Source organism: Carassius auratus, chromosome 7, assembly GCF_003368295.1.
Source record: "Carassius auratus strain Wakin chromosome 7, ASM336829v1, whole genome shotgun sequence".
NCBI classification, from domain to species: domain Eukaryota; kingdom Metazoa; phylum Chordata; class Actinopteri; order Cypriniformes; family Cyprinidae; genus Carassius; species Carassius auratus.
The window spans coordinates 1,605,507-1,621,713 of record NC_039249.1 but is presented as its reverse complement, the minus strand read 5'-3'; the positions used below and the strand labels follow the sequence as shown (position 1 = coordinate 1,621,713).

Sequence of the window (16,207 nt, the reverse complement as noted above, 5' to 3'; positions counted from 1 at the left end):
ACCCCGAAGCCAATGGTCAAGTGGAACGCCTCAACCAGGAGCTCACTCGGTTCCTCCGCTCCTACTGCAGCTCCCATCAAGAGGACTGGTCTCGTTTTCTCCTATGGGCCGAATATGCTCAGAATTCCCTGATCAAGCCTTCCACTGGAATCACCCCCTTCAAATGCGTTCTAGGGTACCAACCACCCATGTTCCCCTGGTCAGGTGAACCCACCAATGTTCCCGCTGTTACTGATTGGCTTCAACGAAGCGAGGACACATGGAATCAGGCCCATGTACATCTTCAACAAGCTGTACGGCGCCTGAAGGAACAGGCCGACCGTCGTCGACGCCCTGGACACACTTACCAACCGGGTCAATGGGTCTGGCTGTCCACCAGAGACCTTCGGATGAGATTGCCATGCCGAAAGCTAAGTCCTAGGTACGTGGGTCCATTCAAAATCACACAACAAATCACTCCTGTGTCATTCCGCCTTGCTTTGCCTGACACATATCGTATTTCTCCCACTTTCCACATGTCACTGCTCAAGCCCGCTGCTGCCCCTGAGGAGGAGGGTGAGGGGAGGTCCCGTGAGCAGAGTCCCCAACCGGTTCAGGTGGAGAGCGAGGAGACCTATCAGGTGCGAGAGCTGCTTGATTCAAGACGTCGGGGACGAGTTCTCCAATACTTGGTTGACTGGGAGGGGTACGGTCCAGAGGAACATTCCTGGGTCAATGCCGAGGACATTCTTGACCCCAACTTAACCACGGATTTCCATAGAGAACATCCAGAGAAACCGGCCCCTCGACCTCGAGGAAGACCCCGACGTCGCCCTCCACCTCACGCCAGGAGGCGTTCGCAGGGAGGGGGCTCTGTCACGAATACGAACCCCGTGAGTCCCTCCAGAGGCCAGCAGAGGGCACCATCGCCCGAATACTGACACCTACAGGCATCCAAACACTCACTTACACTGATACGCACTACATTACCCAACAGCCCCGCACCTTGGACTGATCACCGGCCAGGTGTTCCATATCAGAGACTGCCATATAAGCCAGACCTTGGCGTCACCTCATTGCGAAGTCTTGTTTCTGCCACGGCTAACATTTCTGAGCGTTATACCCTGTCTTGCTATCCCAGTTGCCAACCCTTGCTGATTATCGATCCTAGAACCTTTGCTGCCTACCTTTGAACCCAGATTGTAATACGGACTGTGATACTTGCTGGTTACCCCGACCCACTGCTTGGTATTGACTACGATTCTGATATCTCTACTATACTGTGTTTGCTGATCCTGACCCTTCGCCTGTACGACTACGAGTGTTCTAATAAAAGCTTGCAAATGGATCCCATGTCGAGTCAGTCATCATTACAGTTACACTATGCCTCAATTTTTTTTTTTTTTTATTGAAGAATAAATAGCTTTTAAACCATTTTTGTTCTATGATGTAATTAAATGATCATTTAAAATAGATAAATAAGATTATATTGCTGGTTTTACATGAGTTTATCTGAGCTGCTGTTGTTGACATTTATGTTTTAATTTTATATTTAGCACAAACGTATTGTAAATATTTTACTCCCAACCATCCCTGCTTAAAGGATAAACAATATTCAAATTAGCTAAAGCACATAATAACTAGTATCAGAGAAAAAGAAGTATCCACACCAACAGAGATCATTGAAAAACAAATAAGAAACTATAAATCCTGAATTATCTCATAATAAAATAGAAAGAAAACAGGTATACCTAATAATGGGTATATGAGTATGTGTATATATTTTTTTATTATTATTATTTTTTTTTTTGAAGAAATGTTGAAAGAGTTTCTGCCTTTAACCTTCAGGTGTGCCTGCCTGCTGAGTTAGAAAATATTATATGTACAAGTATTGCTTTACAAAGTGATTAATGAAGTTAAAGCAGCACAGGCATTTTATATCTCACGTGAAAGTTCTGTGTTTCCTCTCACTCTGAATATCTGCTGCAGATGAAGTTGAGTTTGTGAGACTCAAGACGACTGATCCAGCGGTGATCTCCTCCAGACTGAACTGCTCCAGATCTCACTGTGTGTTCACAGTCCTCCTCTGATGTGCCGTTCCCTGGAGCCCAGTTCTGATAGCACATGGTATCTCCACTCACCCAGTACCAGATGCCCAAAATGTGAGAGTGACGTAAACCCAACCACACCTCCGCAGTAGACGCATGTTTAACCACGTTCATCACACGACGCTGCATCTCTTCTGAATGAACCGAGACCAGATCCACATGATTCTGTCTGCAGTATCTCAGAGCTTCAGACCACGTCACATTCTCTCTGATCACAATCAGTTCAGGATCTGTAGATAAACCAAGCACAAGCAGAAACTAGAGAGAGACTGATCAAAAACAACATGCAGAACAAACACTGGGGATGAATTTGTCATGTCAGACATGTAGAGTGAACTTTAAGAGATCTGGAGGTGATGATGGAGTGTGTGTGTTTAGTGAAGATCTACTCACCTTCATAACACACAAAAGGATATCGATTGGTGCAAGAGACGTCAAACCATTTTCTCTGAGCATTAAGAGCTGCACAGTTTTCATTTCTTCCATTATTATCAGGTTCACCAGTGTCCCAGTCTCTGAATGAAGAGTTACTCTGATCTGACCACTGCCATGAGTCTCTGAACAGACCGATCCAGATTGGTGATCCTGATAACTGTCTGTCACTAATGAACTGCTGAACCTGTTGATTCTCGTTCTGGTTCCTCACACTGACCAGATCAATGTGATTCTGTCTGCAGTAACTCTGAGCGTCTCTCCAACTCTTCTTCAGATCGACAAAGACAAGTTCTGTGTTTGCTTTAAGAAAAACAGATGAAAACAGATTCATCAATCAGTTTGTTCATTATTCTTAAGTGCTTCATGGTTATCATCAGAAACACATCATTTAAAGACTTGATTTTGTGTTGAGATCCTGAAAGCTGCATGTATCGAACAGCTCACGGTGTTCAGGTGTTTATCACAGACTCTGATGCTAAGGCCGGTGACACACTGGCTGCGTGGCGTGAGCGCCGCGTGTCTGAAGCGATGGCGCGCTGCTGCTGTAGAGGGAGACCGTTGACAGACCAGGCTCTTGTCTTCATGACAACAATATCATTTTTTTTACACACCTACACCTACGCCTACTGATAAAGGACACCGTCCAAAGTATTGACGGCGAAATAGATTATGTTTGACAGGTGCAATATTTGAGAATCAATAATTATTTATTTATTTTTTAAATTACATTTATATCTGAAGTTATGTCAACCTACAGACTTTTAAATATCAAAATATCATAAATTCATATGTATTTGTGTACAAAATGACATATAAAACACATTTTCCTATTATATTTTGCCTGGAAACGCTTCCAACACGCACGCATGTCGCGGTAAAAATAGGCGTCGGATCTATTTCTAGCACGCACGCGTTTTCCGCGCGACTGACACAGGCGGTCTGTAAGCTCTAACCTGTTAACATGGGAGTCGAATTAAAAACCGACACGCCATGCGGCTGAGACGCCATGCATCCAGTGTGTCGCCGGCCTAGTGATCACAAATTTGTATTTGTTTTGAAACATCTACTTAAAAATACTAATTTCTGATAATAAAAATCTCCAAAACAAAATATTGTAATATGGGTAAAAGTTGTTCATTGTGTTTCATTGAACACAATGAAATTACATCAATGGGACAAGAACTGAACAAGAGTTTTGTTCGTAAACATCAAGAAGAGTCAGAATTCCATTCAGTAGTGTCCAAAACTGATGACCGGAGGTGCTATTAGTTATTAATGACCCTACATGTTTGATTAAACCATTAAAATTATATTGTTTTATATTTTTCAAAATATAAAACCATTATTGACATATATATAAGGTTGCAAAATATTTAACACAGTTTAAATAATATTTGAATAAAGGGTTATGTTGATTTCCTACACCAGACATCCCTGTTGACCCCTGCTATATGCCTATTACATTTATCAATTAAATAATTATTAAATGTATAAAGAAATTATGAATTATTCTCTCTCTCTCCAGGCCGACATTAGTTTGTCTCTACAGAAACTGACTTCAGCTTGTTTATATGTATGACAACATTAAAATGTAGAAGCGATTAGTATTGTGTCAGAACGGTGTACAGCAGTGGACAACATCTGTTCTGGAGAGCCACAGTCCTGCAGAGTTTCACTCCAACCCTAATCAAACACACCAGAACCAGCAAATCAAGCTCTTCAGGATCAGCTGATAATCACAAGCTGAAGCAGGTTGGAGAGAAACTTCACAGAGCAGTGGAGTCCAGGAGCAGGGTCAAAAACTCTGTGCTTCTTTTTATACATTAATGTGTGTTGCCATTGTAGGGAGATGCACTTACTGTTATTGGAGGAATTGCAAATAAAAGTTAGGGACGTGCTACATCTTTCATCATGCCACTGTCCATCTGTCATCATAACACATTCTTCTGCACCAAGATTTGGTTGTCCAGTAGCCCAGTTCAGATAGAGCGCAGGTTCACCTGAAGACCAGTGCCATTCATCACGACCCGTCTTCTGCAGCCCAATCCAGATTTTCTTAACACTTCCGTCATTCACACTCTTCTTCAGCTCGTTCGTGTCGTTCATGTTGTCAGCGGTGGCCAGATCTGTGTATTTCTCTCTGCAGTATCTCTGAGCTTCAGTCCAGGTCTTGTTCTCATTTATAAAGTGATACTGACGCTGAACACATTCAGATACGGAGCAGAGAGCTGTGAAAGAGAGACGCTGCTTTAATGCTTTTCATAACAGGATCAAACCTAATGAAACTAGAAATCATGAATAAAACCACAAACACACTCACCAATGAGAAGAAGAATGAAATACAGAGTCTGGCCCATTTCTGAAGATGAAAAAATGCATTAAAAAAATCTAAAACACTCATTTTCATTTTAGAGTAAAACATTATGAAAAAAAAAAAAATCTTAGCGGCATGACAGGATTCACAAGTCAGATAATATTAACTTCTCAAAATCTAATTCTAGTTAAAGAATGAACTCATGAGTTATTCTTACTTTAGAGGTTGTGTTTCTGTCCTGAGTCTGATGTTTCTGTCCTCAGCTTCAAACTGTGTAATGATTATTAGATCTGCTCTCGTCACTCATTTAGCGTCACATTATTTGTTTACTAGTCTAAAAACCCTATTTCATATTCACTTCCTCTATATTTGTGTATATATTTTTCCATTAATTTCCATACTTACATCTGACTTACGTCAGTCAGTATCAGTCAATATGAAAATGAAGGTTATTAAACAGAATTACATACTTATTAACATTATTTAATTATCATTTTAATGCTTAAAACCTCAGTTTGAGGCACCATTGTGTGAGATGACAGAATACTTGTGATTATTGTGAGAAGAGTTTTAGAAATAATAATAAAAAAGACAAGATGAAGAGGAAAGAGAGATTCTTGTGCTTCATTTTCCTCTTCAGAGCCGAGGCCTCTGCTGGTGAAGATGAGACACAGCAGACATGAGCAACAGAGACCAGTCTCCATTAATCTGCTCATATTGTGTATTTATTACCCTGACGTCCATTTATAATGTTAGAAAAGACTCTCATCATCCAGAATAAAATACCATCATCTGCTTCTGTTTCAGAAGAAATGTGTCTGATGTTCTCTGTCTAGATACTCAATCTAGATACTAGACTGTGATTGAATGGAATGCAAAGATTTAGATTTCATCTCAAAATTCTAATAGTTTTGTTTCCTACTCCTGCCGTTTATTTTTATTTTTTTTCTTGTTTATGAAACATGAATATGTTTGCATATAAACACATCCTCATTCATTTGTTTATGTCCACAGCCCATTTGGATGTTCAGGATGGACAGTATTTACATCACTGACTTGAAACTGAAGCATAAACAATGAGTGTATTATTTTAGTCACATTTGATTACATGTCAGTCTTATTCATTAGTTTGTTTGTTTTGTTTTATTGCAGAAAATTTTGATTGTAAATGTGTCTCAATAGGTCCAGTGCCTTGAAGTTGTAATAAACAAAAGTTTACTGTAGAACCTGCTTACACAACACATTATCACTCCTAACTCATTGACACTTGGTCAGGATCCTTTGACATCACGATTTGACGCTCAACATACACCTTTAGCATCATTTTCAATGCTCAGGGCAGGGGTATCCTTTTAGCATCACTTTTTGACATGCAGGGTCCTCAATTCTTTCCAGTTGTTTGTCTTAGTTTAATGGTTTGCATGTATTTAAAATTAATAATAATAATATATCTACAAATTTATACTTTGACTGGAATAAAACCCCTGCTTTACCCTAAACCTGTAACTTCTGAACAATATAAAGTAAGACAGGAAAATAAAAGTGCAGTCACAAGTATTTGCAAAAAATGACGTAAATAAAACCGTTAAGACTATTTACATGAAAAATTACACTTAAACATATATGCAATGATGGCAATATTATTACACAATATATATTACGAAAGTTAGTCATGACAATAAAATTCCCAGTGCCTTTCACATCGGCATGTTGATGCCAATGATTTTTATCTAATCTAATGGAGAACCTGCACATCAAAAAATGACCTAGAGGTGTATCCTGTGTATCAGAAAGTGATGCAGAGGGGTCCTGACGAAGTGTAAATATCTGACGAGCTGGGAGTGAGAATGTTTTTTGAAGCATGAGGGAACCACAGACAGACAGAGGGAGAAGTTGAAAATGTCTGTGAAAACACCGGCTAGTTGGACTGTGGATGCTCTGAGCATTAAGGCTTAGGATGCCATCGGGACCCACAACCTTACAGATATTTACCCGTCGGAAGGATCGGCTTACATCCCCGACAGAGACAGAGAGTGCACTCACACCTTCTGCAGCAGCCGTGGGAGCGCTCTCTGTGTGGATGGTGTTGTGAGTCTCGAAACGAGCATAAAAGTTATTTAGCCCATCCGGTAGAGAGGCGGTGATGTTCACAGAAGCTGGTTCATTCCCTTTAAAGTCTGTGATGTTGTTGATGCCCTGCCACATGCTTCTTGCATCGCTGGTGTTGAATTGTTTTTCAACTTTGTTTTTTTTATTGTCTTTTTGCAGCTTTGTGGGGGCAAACACACAGCTTTGCTTCTCTTCATTTGTAACTGTGAAAGCTAGATCTCCATCATCAAGCACACAATGCTCTTGTGGAATTGGCATGTTATGCAAATGAATCTTTCAGGGCAACCAAACTTACTCATGATCTTCAAAAGCCCCTCACAACTTACGGTACTGAATGCCTTGGTTGAGTCTATGATTGCAGTGTTAAGGTCAGTGTTTCCTGGCACTTGTCTTGAGGTTGTTGGGCAGCAGTGTGGCCGCACTGGGTTGTACATAATTATTAACTCAAATGATATATAGGGAATTTGAATAATTAATAAGGAATATGATTAATATATATATATATATATATATATATATATATATATATATATATATATATATATATATATATATATATATATAGTGATATATCTTACTGTAAATTACTGCAACTCAAACAGTGGTTTGTCCAGCAAACGGCCGTAAGATTAATTTATCAATTTTCAATAAAGTTATCAATTCTTATAATTCAAGGAAAAAATATTCTCTGGACATGAAAATATTGTCCTATCATTATGAAATTTTGTTAATAAACAGTAAAGAGCTTGTAGCTAAAGATCAGACATTTCATTGACTCGTAATGTGAGCGGTTTAGAGGCAATCATGAATATATATTGTTTTGTTTTATATTTGAACTAATAATATATCAAACTACAAATCACACAGAGTAAATACGCGTACGACAATACAGACAGTAAACTTTGTACAAGATATAACGGAATCCAAATGAGGGAGAGAGAGAGAAAGAGAGAGAGAGAGAGAGAGATTCTATATACCATATTCTATTTTATTTTATTTCTAACTTATACATTCACATACACTAATTCACTTTGCACTACATGGTTAATACTTTTTATATATTTTATTATTACTATTATTCTTTTTCTTTCTGTAAATACATATGTGCACTATTTGTAAGCAGCCCAGCTGCCACTGCTTTGGCAATACAAATGTACAGTTTTTGTCATGCCAATAAAGCTCACCTAAATTGAAATTGAAATTGAGAGAGAGAGAGAGAGAGAATGATTGAGAGAGGTGAGAGATCAAAACACCTTGAAAAGGTGATAGACAAACTTTAAGCAGCATTTGAATATCCATAGAGAATGATATTTGCATGGGTCCAGCATGCGTGTGAGCGTGGTCTTTTGAGACTCACCAGACCAGCGTGCGTGTGAACAGCGTGAGCGTGGTTCTTTGTCCTTTCGTGTCTTCCGGGGCTGCTGCGGAATCTCGCGATATATGAAAGGTCCAACAAAGCGATGTTTCAGAATTCGTCTTCCTCGTGTGGAGAGGCGAATAGGTGAATAAACTTAGTAAGGAAAAGAAACAAAAATAACGGAGATGAAAGCTCCCGAAGGAGCCATGAGAACAGCTGTTCTCTCAGCCGCCGTGCTGAGAGGGACCAGACAATAGGAGAGCGGACCAAGGCCGCGAAGAAGGACGAGCGGGGTCAAAGCGCCAAAGAAGACGAAGAGAGCAGAAGAGGGGGAGGAACTTCCTGGGTCAGCTCTTATAGCTCGAATGGTTCACGCCTCTGTTCGCGTGAACAACCAATGAACGTCCGTGATCTGAAGCGGGAAAATGTTCCTTTGTCTCTTGGGAAACACCCACTCTTATAAGTTCTGGCTTATAAGATTTCAGCAGTGATATTCCAGCAAGTTCGTAATTCCAGATTAATACATTTTACACACCTTGCATATAGGTGGATAGTTGGGTCACACCATGACAATTCCAAAGACACCGAAAAGTACATATATAACTGATAAAACACGACGTTACATTCATATGCAGAATTACACGCATTTAAAGATTAACACACAATAAAATTGTGGATACTCCAATTTTTTATTATGGAAAACATCTAATGCACCAAAAAGCAATACTTAATACATTAGAATACATTGAGAAAAGGTACCAGTTTAGAATACATTGAGAGAAGGTGCCAGTGGGCTGGTTTTTCCTGTCCTGTTTCCCAGTGGGATCATAAAGTTTTATGAGCTGGTCAGGGGTAGGGTTACAACTCATGATTCTATTTGAGAACATTAAAATTAGGACAAACATTTCCAATTTACAAGTCAGCAAATTATAATCCTCGCATAACAAGGATTAACCATTTTATGCAAGGCACAAACATATTCAAAATACATATCATTAAGGACTTACATAAAGAGTTTAAAGAAAAGTTTGTGTGTGTGTGTGTGTATGTTTAAGAATGTGGTCGTTTCTCCTTTGAGGCTGCTCACGTGACTTTGGAATGTCTCGTCCAGTGTCGTAAATAATTTAAATCCAGCCAGGCTGGCGCCAGGCCAGGCATTTGATTTAGAAAGAGTTGGGTTTATATGCCTGAATTCAAAATCTACAAGCGTTGGGTTTGCATTGTTTTAGATTCATTAGTTCAGACACCTTGAATCGATGACCTGCATATCCGTTACAGCAGATATCATGTTTACTGTTACTCGTTGTCTCCTGAGGTCACACTGACTCTTAGTGAGTAAACCCTGCTCTAAGTGCACAGTGAGACGTTCAGGAGGATTCTTGCAAGGATTTTTCCTGAGATTCCTTGGTGGTTATAACACATCTGTCTGTTTCCTTTGTGTTTGTAAAGGTGCACTTTGGTGTCCTTGAAGTCTTTAGGAGAGTAGCTTGTGCCCACAGTGTTTGGAATATAGTTCTTTCTGCTAATTTTGCAGGCACGACTTAGATCTCAGATAAAAGATGCTTATGTTTGCATATAAACACATCCTCATTCATTTGTTTATGTCCAGACCAAATTTAGACATTCAGCCTGGACAATATTTGCATCTCTGATGTGAAACATTGGGATAAACAGTGAGTGTTATTGTATTTATTTACATTTCATTCAGTCTAATATATCCGTTTTATTGCAAAAACAGGAAAGTTACACTGTAACTGCGTCCCAATTCAGAGGCTGCAGCCTTCAAAGTCCACGAAGGTGAAAGTGACTGTTGTTAAATGAGATTATGGTCTATGAAGATTTCCTCTTTATATCACTAGCTGTTCCCGCCTACCGCTCCTGTTGCCTAGCGACAGTGTGTGACAGCTGCCATCAGGTACACAGTAGAGATATTTCTGACAGACTTTACACACAAAAATGTCAGAATTGTATTTCTTCCAGGTAAAATAAGTTTGGTTAAACTGTTTATTAATTTTTTCTAATTAGCATCAATTAGTCAACAGTTTATTTCTTATTTTTTAACAGTGCTAATTTGATTTAATTATTTATTTCCTTCAATAGAGTCACCGTTCCAATCATGCAATTTTTCCCCAAAATATAAAGCAGCTGAACTTAAAGGGTTAGTTCACCCAGATAGCAAATTTATGTAATTAATAACTTACCCTCATGTCGTTTCAAACCCGTAAAACCTCCGTTTATATTCAGAACACAGTTTAAGATATTTTAGACTTAGTCCGAGAGCTTTCTGTCCCTCCATTGAAGCTGTGTACGGTATACTGTCCATGTCCAGAAAGGTAAGAAAAACATCATCAAAGTAGTCCATGTGACATCAGAGGTCCATGTGACATTTGTGGAGTAATGCGTATTAGAGATGCGAACTGTTTAAAACGATTCAGTTCGATTTGGTGAACTGAATGATTCGTTCGCGAACTGGATATCCAGACTGTTTTGATATGAACTCTCTCTCACAACAGACACGGAAGAGAAGACAATGCTGAATAAAGTCGTCGTTTTTGCTATTTTTGGACCAAAATGTATTTTCAATGCTTCAAAAAATTCTAACTGACCCTCTGATGTCACATGGACTACAATGATGATGTTTTTCTTACCTTTCTGGACATGGACAGTATACCGTACACACAGTTTCAATGGAGGGACTGAGAGCTCTCGGACTAAATCTAAAATATCTTAAACTGTGTTCTGAATATGAATGGTCTCACTGGTTTGGAACGACATGAGGGTGAGATATTAATGACATAATTTTCATTTTTGGGTGAACTATCCCTTTAATATATACAATTAATATATAGTCAATCAAAAAAGACCACTAGTCAAACTGTATATCTGTCATAAACGGTGCATTGTTATTGTGTATTGCAGGTGTCATACATGGATGCCACATACAAATACAGTGGCCACCTGTCAGAGGAGGGGACTGCCTCAATAGAAAAGGCTACTTTTCTGTAGTCCTCCAGGGTATTGTGGATGGAAAAGGGAGGTTTCGGAACATCTTTGTAGGAGCACCGGGTAATTTTTTATTGAATTCTGTAACTGTCATGCACCAATATACCACAAGCACATTCCGTAAAGGGCTTAGCATACGCAGCAATTAACCACTTCTGATATTCAGGCAGGGTACATGACTCCAGGATCCTCAGGAAATCCACCTTCTTCGCAAGATGGGCAGAAAAGATGGGGAGGTGAGTATTTTGTAGCATCTTGGAGAAGACTGATGCTATGTGTATACAAGTTTGTAATTTTCAGTACCCTCTGTATAGGCCAGATAAGAACATTTAGCTTAAACCCACAATTGTATTGGTCTGTCTTTCTCCTCTTCTACCAATGTCAGTCTTCTAGAATAAACTAATTATTTTGCACTACCCCCTGTATAGGCTCTGTGCACAGCTTCAGTCTTGACAGAAAGGTCCTGATTAGTCCTGAAATTGGTGTATCAGTTTGCTCATTCTAGTCGCAAATACCCATTTATTATCACACCAAAGTGGGACAATGGTGCCCTGACCACCCAGGATCAGCAGGGGAACACACAGATCTGCAAAGGACATGCTGTGGTGGAACAAGCTTTTGGCAGGTAAGTAACTGCCCATAATTCAGAGCCTATCTCCTGTTTCCTGGTGTGTGAGCTGACTTCATGTACTGTAATCTTTTGGCAGGATCAAATGCAAATGGAGGAGAATGAGAGATCTGCAAAACACCAGGCTGGATGTGGTGGTCATGCTGATCATGTGAGCCTGCATGTTCCACAACCTCTGCACTGGACCTACAGATCTACTTTTTTGCAAGTTGTCTTTTGCTGCACATTCAAGGCAATTGTTCTTAGAATTAAATATTTATTTGTTGTACCAGGTTGATAACTTCAGTTGCTTTATTTCACTATTTTGTCCTTCTTGATGTTTTTTTACTTGATGTTATTTACATTTCTCAAATTTTACTCACTGATTACAGTGTATACAGTGTTGCAGTAGTGTGTCTCTGGTAATTGTTCTGGCATCAATGGATTCAAGAGTAATATTCCTGAATTTATACACATCACAAAATATATCACAGAAAAAAAATATATATATTGCAATATTTTTTTCCAATATTGTGCAGCCCTATTGGTAATAAATATTGTCATTTAAATACAGTTGCAAATTGACTTTGCTTTTTCATTTTAAATTTGCGTTTGGATTATGTCACAATTTTGTATCCACATATGAAAAGTACAATCTACAATTCCATTTAAAAAATGTCCGGAATATCCTTCCAAAGGCTTGATTACAAAAGTGACCAAAATGGTGCCATACATGGAAATCATCTGGTGTTTTCAGTGCACTGTATTTGTGTTGAAGTGAATAAGATTAGACAACTAGGTAAGTCTTTTACACCCTCCTTACAATGCATGAATGTCTGAATGTTTAGAGTACAGAAAATGCTATTAGAGTTATATGAAAGCTGCCAGTATTCAAGGATCATTCAACAATAAGATATTGACATCCTGGTCTGTGTTTAAATGCTAACTTTATCTTATCTCTCCTCATTTGTGTTTTCCGTTGCTGCCCACTCATGACATCAATGAACAACAAAGTGTTTCTGTGTCAATCCCTGAAACAGATATTTGAACTTAACCATGAAGTATTAAGTCATACATGTATATTGTTTTTTTAATATTTAGGGGTTCAGACACCAACAAAACCTTTTTGTGTTTTTGATTCTGCCCTAAAAGTAAGATTACAACAGATGTGGACGAGTTTTCAGACACCAGGCCCATAACCATGATGGGAGTTGAACAAATGTACAGTTATGGGATTTGTTTTGAGAAAACCAAACTAATCCAACTAGACTTTGTTAGTACCATGATAGTGATCATCATCTGTCAGATCAAGCTTCGATCCTGAGTTCATGGAGCCAAACACAAGATATTGTATACCCTACCTTTACCTCTTTCTTTCTAACAATATCCCTGAAATAATTATGCTGAGACCCCTAATAAAATTAAACTGGCAGATGAATGTCTCAAAATTCTGCCGTTACTGAATAAAACACAAAAGTACATTTTGAAAGAGTTTGTAAAAGCAAACACATTAAAAACAGCAGTTCTAACTCTAAGCCCTTAACCAAACACCACCTACACTGATCCACCTGGAGAAATACAGACCATCTACACTTCACAGCTCAGTAATATATTACTGAAAGATTGCATTAACTATGTATAACATTATCTGTAGAAAAATAGTACACAAATTTAACCTTCACACCTGGAAAGAGGAAGATAAACGAAATAAACATACAAGCATCACATGTTCTTCACTCTTCATAAGTTGTGCAGATGAAGTTGAGTTTGTGAGTCTCAGGAAGACTGATCCAGCGCTGATCTCCTCCAGACTGAACTGCTCCAGATCTCACTGTGTGTTCACAGTCCTCCTCTGATGTGCCGTTCCCTGGAGCCCAGTTCTGATAGCACACGGTATCTTCACTCACCCAGAACCAGATGCCCACAGTGCAGGAGTGACGTAAACCCAACCACACCTCCGCAGTAGACGCACGTTTAACCACGTTCATCACACGACGCTGCATCTCTTCTGAATGAACCGAGACCAGATCCACATGATTCTGTCTGCAGTATCTCAGAGCTTCAGACCACGTCACATTCTCTCTGATCACAATCAGTTCAGGATCTGCAGATAAAACCAAGCACAAGCAGAAACTAGAGAGAGACTGATCAAAAACAACATGCAGAACAAACACTGGGGATGAATTTGTCATGTCAGACATGTAGAGTGAACTTTAAGAGATCTGGAGGTGATGATGGAGTGTGTGTGTTTAGTGAGTCTCTGAACAGACCGATCCAGATCCATCATCCTGATAAATATCTGTCACTAATGAACTGTTTAACCTGTTGATTCACATTCTGGTTCCTCACACTGACCAGATCAGTGTGATTCTGTCTGCAGTAACTCTGAGCGTCTCTCCAGTTCATCGCCTGATTGACAAAGACAAGTTCTGTGTCTGCTTTAAGAAAAACAGATGAAAATAGATTCATCAATCAGTTTGTTCATTATTCTTAAGATGCTTCATGGTTATCATCAGAAACACATCATTTTTGTGTTGAGATACTGAAAGCTGAATGTATCTCACAGCTCACAGTGTTCAGGTGGTTTATCACAGACTCTGAAGCTAGTGATCACAAATTTGCATTTGTTTTGAAACATCTACTTGTTTTATATTTTTCAAAATTATATATGTGTGTTCCTGTAGCTCAACTGGTAGAGCACTCTGCTAGCAAGCAAGCAAGCGCAAGGTTGGGGGTTTGATTCCCCGGGAACACATGATATGTAAAAATTAATAGCTTGAATGCACTGCAAGTCGTTTTGGATAAAAGCGTCTGCTAAATGCATGAATTTAATTGTAATTTTTTTATATATATATATATATATATATATATATATATATATATATATATATATATATAAGGTTGCAAAATATTTAACACAGTTTACAAAATATTTGAATAAAGGGTTATGTTGATTTCCTACGCCAGACATCCCTGTTGACCCCTGCTATATGCCTATTACATTTATCAATTAAATAATTGTTAAATTTATAAAGAAATTATGAATTATTCTCTCTCTCTCCAGGCCAACATTAGTTTGTCTCTACAGAAACTGACTTCAGCTTGTTTATATGTATGACCACATTAAAATGTAGAAGCGATTAGTATTGTGTCAGAACGGTGTACAGCAGTGGCCAACATCTGTTCTGGAGAGCTACAGTCCTGCAGAGTTTCACTCCAACCCTAATCAAACACACCAGAACCAGCAAATCAAGCTCTTCAGGATCAGCTGATAATCACAAGCTGAAGCAGGTTGGAGAGAAACTTCACAGAGCAGTGGAGTCCAGGAGCAGGGTCAAAAACTCTGTGCTTCTTTTTATACATTAATGTGTGTTGCCATTGTAGGGAGATGCACTTACTGTTATTGGAGGAATTGCAAAGAAAAATTAGGGACGTGCTACATATCACATCATGCCATTGTCCATTTGACATAATAACGCATTCTTCTGCACCAAGATTTGGTTGTTTATGTCCCCAGTTCAGATAGAGCGCAGGTTCACCTGAAGACCAGTGCCATTCATCACGACCTGTCTTCTGAAGCCCAATCCAGATTTTCTGAACACTTGAATCATTCACACTCTTCTTCAGCTCGTTCGTGTCGTTCATGTTTTCAGCGGTGGCCAGATCTGTGTAATTCTCTCTGCAGTATCTCTGAGCTTCAGTCCAGGTCTTCTTCTCATTTATAAAGTGATACTGACGCTGAACACATTCAGATACGGAGCAGAGAGCTGTGAAAGAGAGACGCTGCTTTAATGCTTTTCATAACAGGATCAAACCTAATGAAACTAGAAATCATGAATAAAACCACAAACACACTCACCAATGAGAAGAAGAATGAAATACAGAGTCTGGCCCATTTCTGAAGATGAAAACTACTTGAAAAACACACAATGCATTGAATATTAAAATCTAGGAACATGAACATGTAATTATAAAAAAAGCATTTACGATTATTAAACTAACAAGTCTAATTCTATTTAAAAATAAATTCTGAGTAATTCTTAATTTAGAGGTCATGTGTTTCTGTCCTGAGTCTGATGTTTCTGTCTGCAGCTTCAAACAGATGATTATTATATCTGCTCTCGTCACTCATTTAGCATTACATTATTTGTTTACTACTCTTAAAAACCCCTATTTCATGTTTTACTTCCTCTATATTTGTGTATTTTCCCACTTCTTTCCCCTAATTTGCATACTGACATCTGTGTCAGTCAGTCACAGTTCTTTACATCTCAGTCTATACGAATATAATTCTG

The 16,207-nt window shown here is 38.8% G+C and overlaps 2 protein-coding genes across 2 annotated transcripts; both read right to left on the bottom strand.

Annotated features, from left to right (window-relative positions):
• Nucleotides 1–1,290: 1,290 nt before the first annotated feature.
• Nucleotides 1,291–8,605, bottom strand: LOC113105436 (C-type mannose receptor 2-like). Its single transcript, XM_026266503.1, has 5 exons — nt 8,303–8,605; nt 4,843–4,881; nt 4,382–4,750; nt 2,481–2,822; nt 1,291–2,317 (listed from the first exon to the last, which is right to left on the bottom strand). The coding sequence occupies exons 2-5, from the start codon at nt 4,877–4,879 to the stop codon at nt 1,947–1,949; spliced, it is 1,119 nt and encodes a 372-aa protein (XP_026122288.1). The 5' UTR covers nt 4,880–4,881; nt 8,303–8,605; the 3' UTR covers nt 1,291–1,946.
• A 5,039-nt stretch (nt 8,606–13,644) lies between these two features.
• On the bottom strand, nt 13,645–15,808 carry LOC113105484 (macrophage mannose receptor 1-like). The gene is made up of 3 exons (XM_026266568.1): nt 15,772–15,808; nt 15,452–15,679; nt 13,645–14,016 (listed from the first exon to the last, which is right to left on the bottom strand). The coding sequence occupies exons 1-3, from the start codon at nt 15,806–15,808 to the stop codon at nt 13,646–13,648; spliced, it is 636 nt and encodes a 211-aa protein (XP_026122353.1). The 3' UTR covers nt 13,645.
• Nucleotides 15,809–16,207: the final 399 nt, after the last annotated feature.

Bases quoted from the DNA above. Each gene is read 5' to 3' on its own strand.
- LOC113105436 (XM_026266503.1), bottom strand. From the start codon at position 4,879: ATGGGCCAGACTCTGTATTTCATTCTTCTTCTCATTG. The intron at 4,751-4,842 runs GTGAGTGTGTTT...TCTCTTTCACAG, and splicing joins TTTCATTCTTCTTCTCATTG to CTCTCTGCTCCGTATCTGAA. The intron at 2,318-2,480 runs GTGAGTAGATCT...GTTTATCTACAG, and splicing joins TCCTTTTGTGTGTTATGAAG to ATCCTGAACTGATTGTGATC.
- LOC113105484 (XM_026266568.1), bottom strand. From the start codon at position 15,808: ATGGGCCAGACTCTGTATTTCATTCTTCTTCTCATTG. The intron at 15,680-15,771 runs GTGAGTGTGTTT...TCTCTTTCACAG, and splicing joins TTTCATTCTTCTTCTCATTG to CTCTCTGCTCCGTATCTGAA. The intron at 14,017-15,451 runs GTGAACCTGCGC...TTTTATCTGCAG, and splicing joins TGAATGGCACTGGTCTTCAG to ATCCTGAACTGATTGTGATC.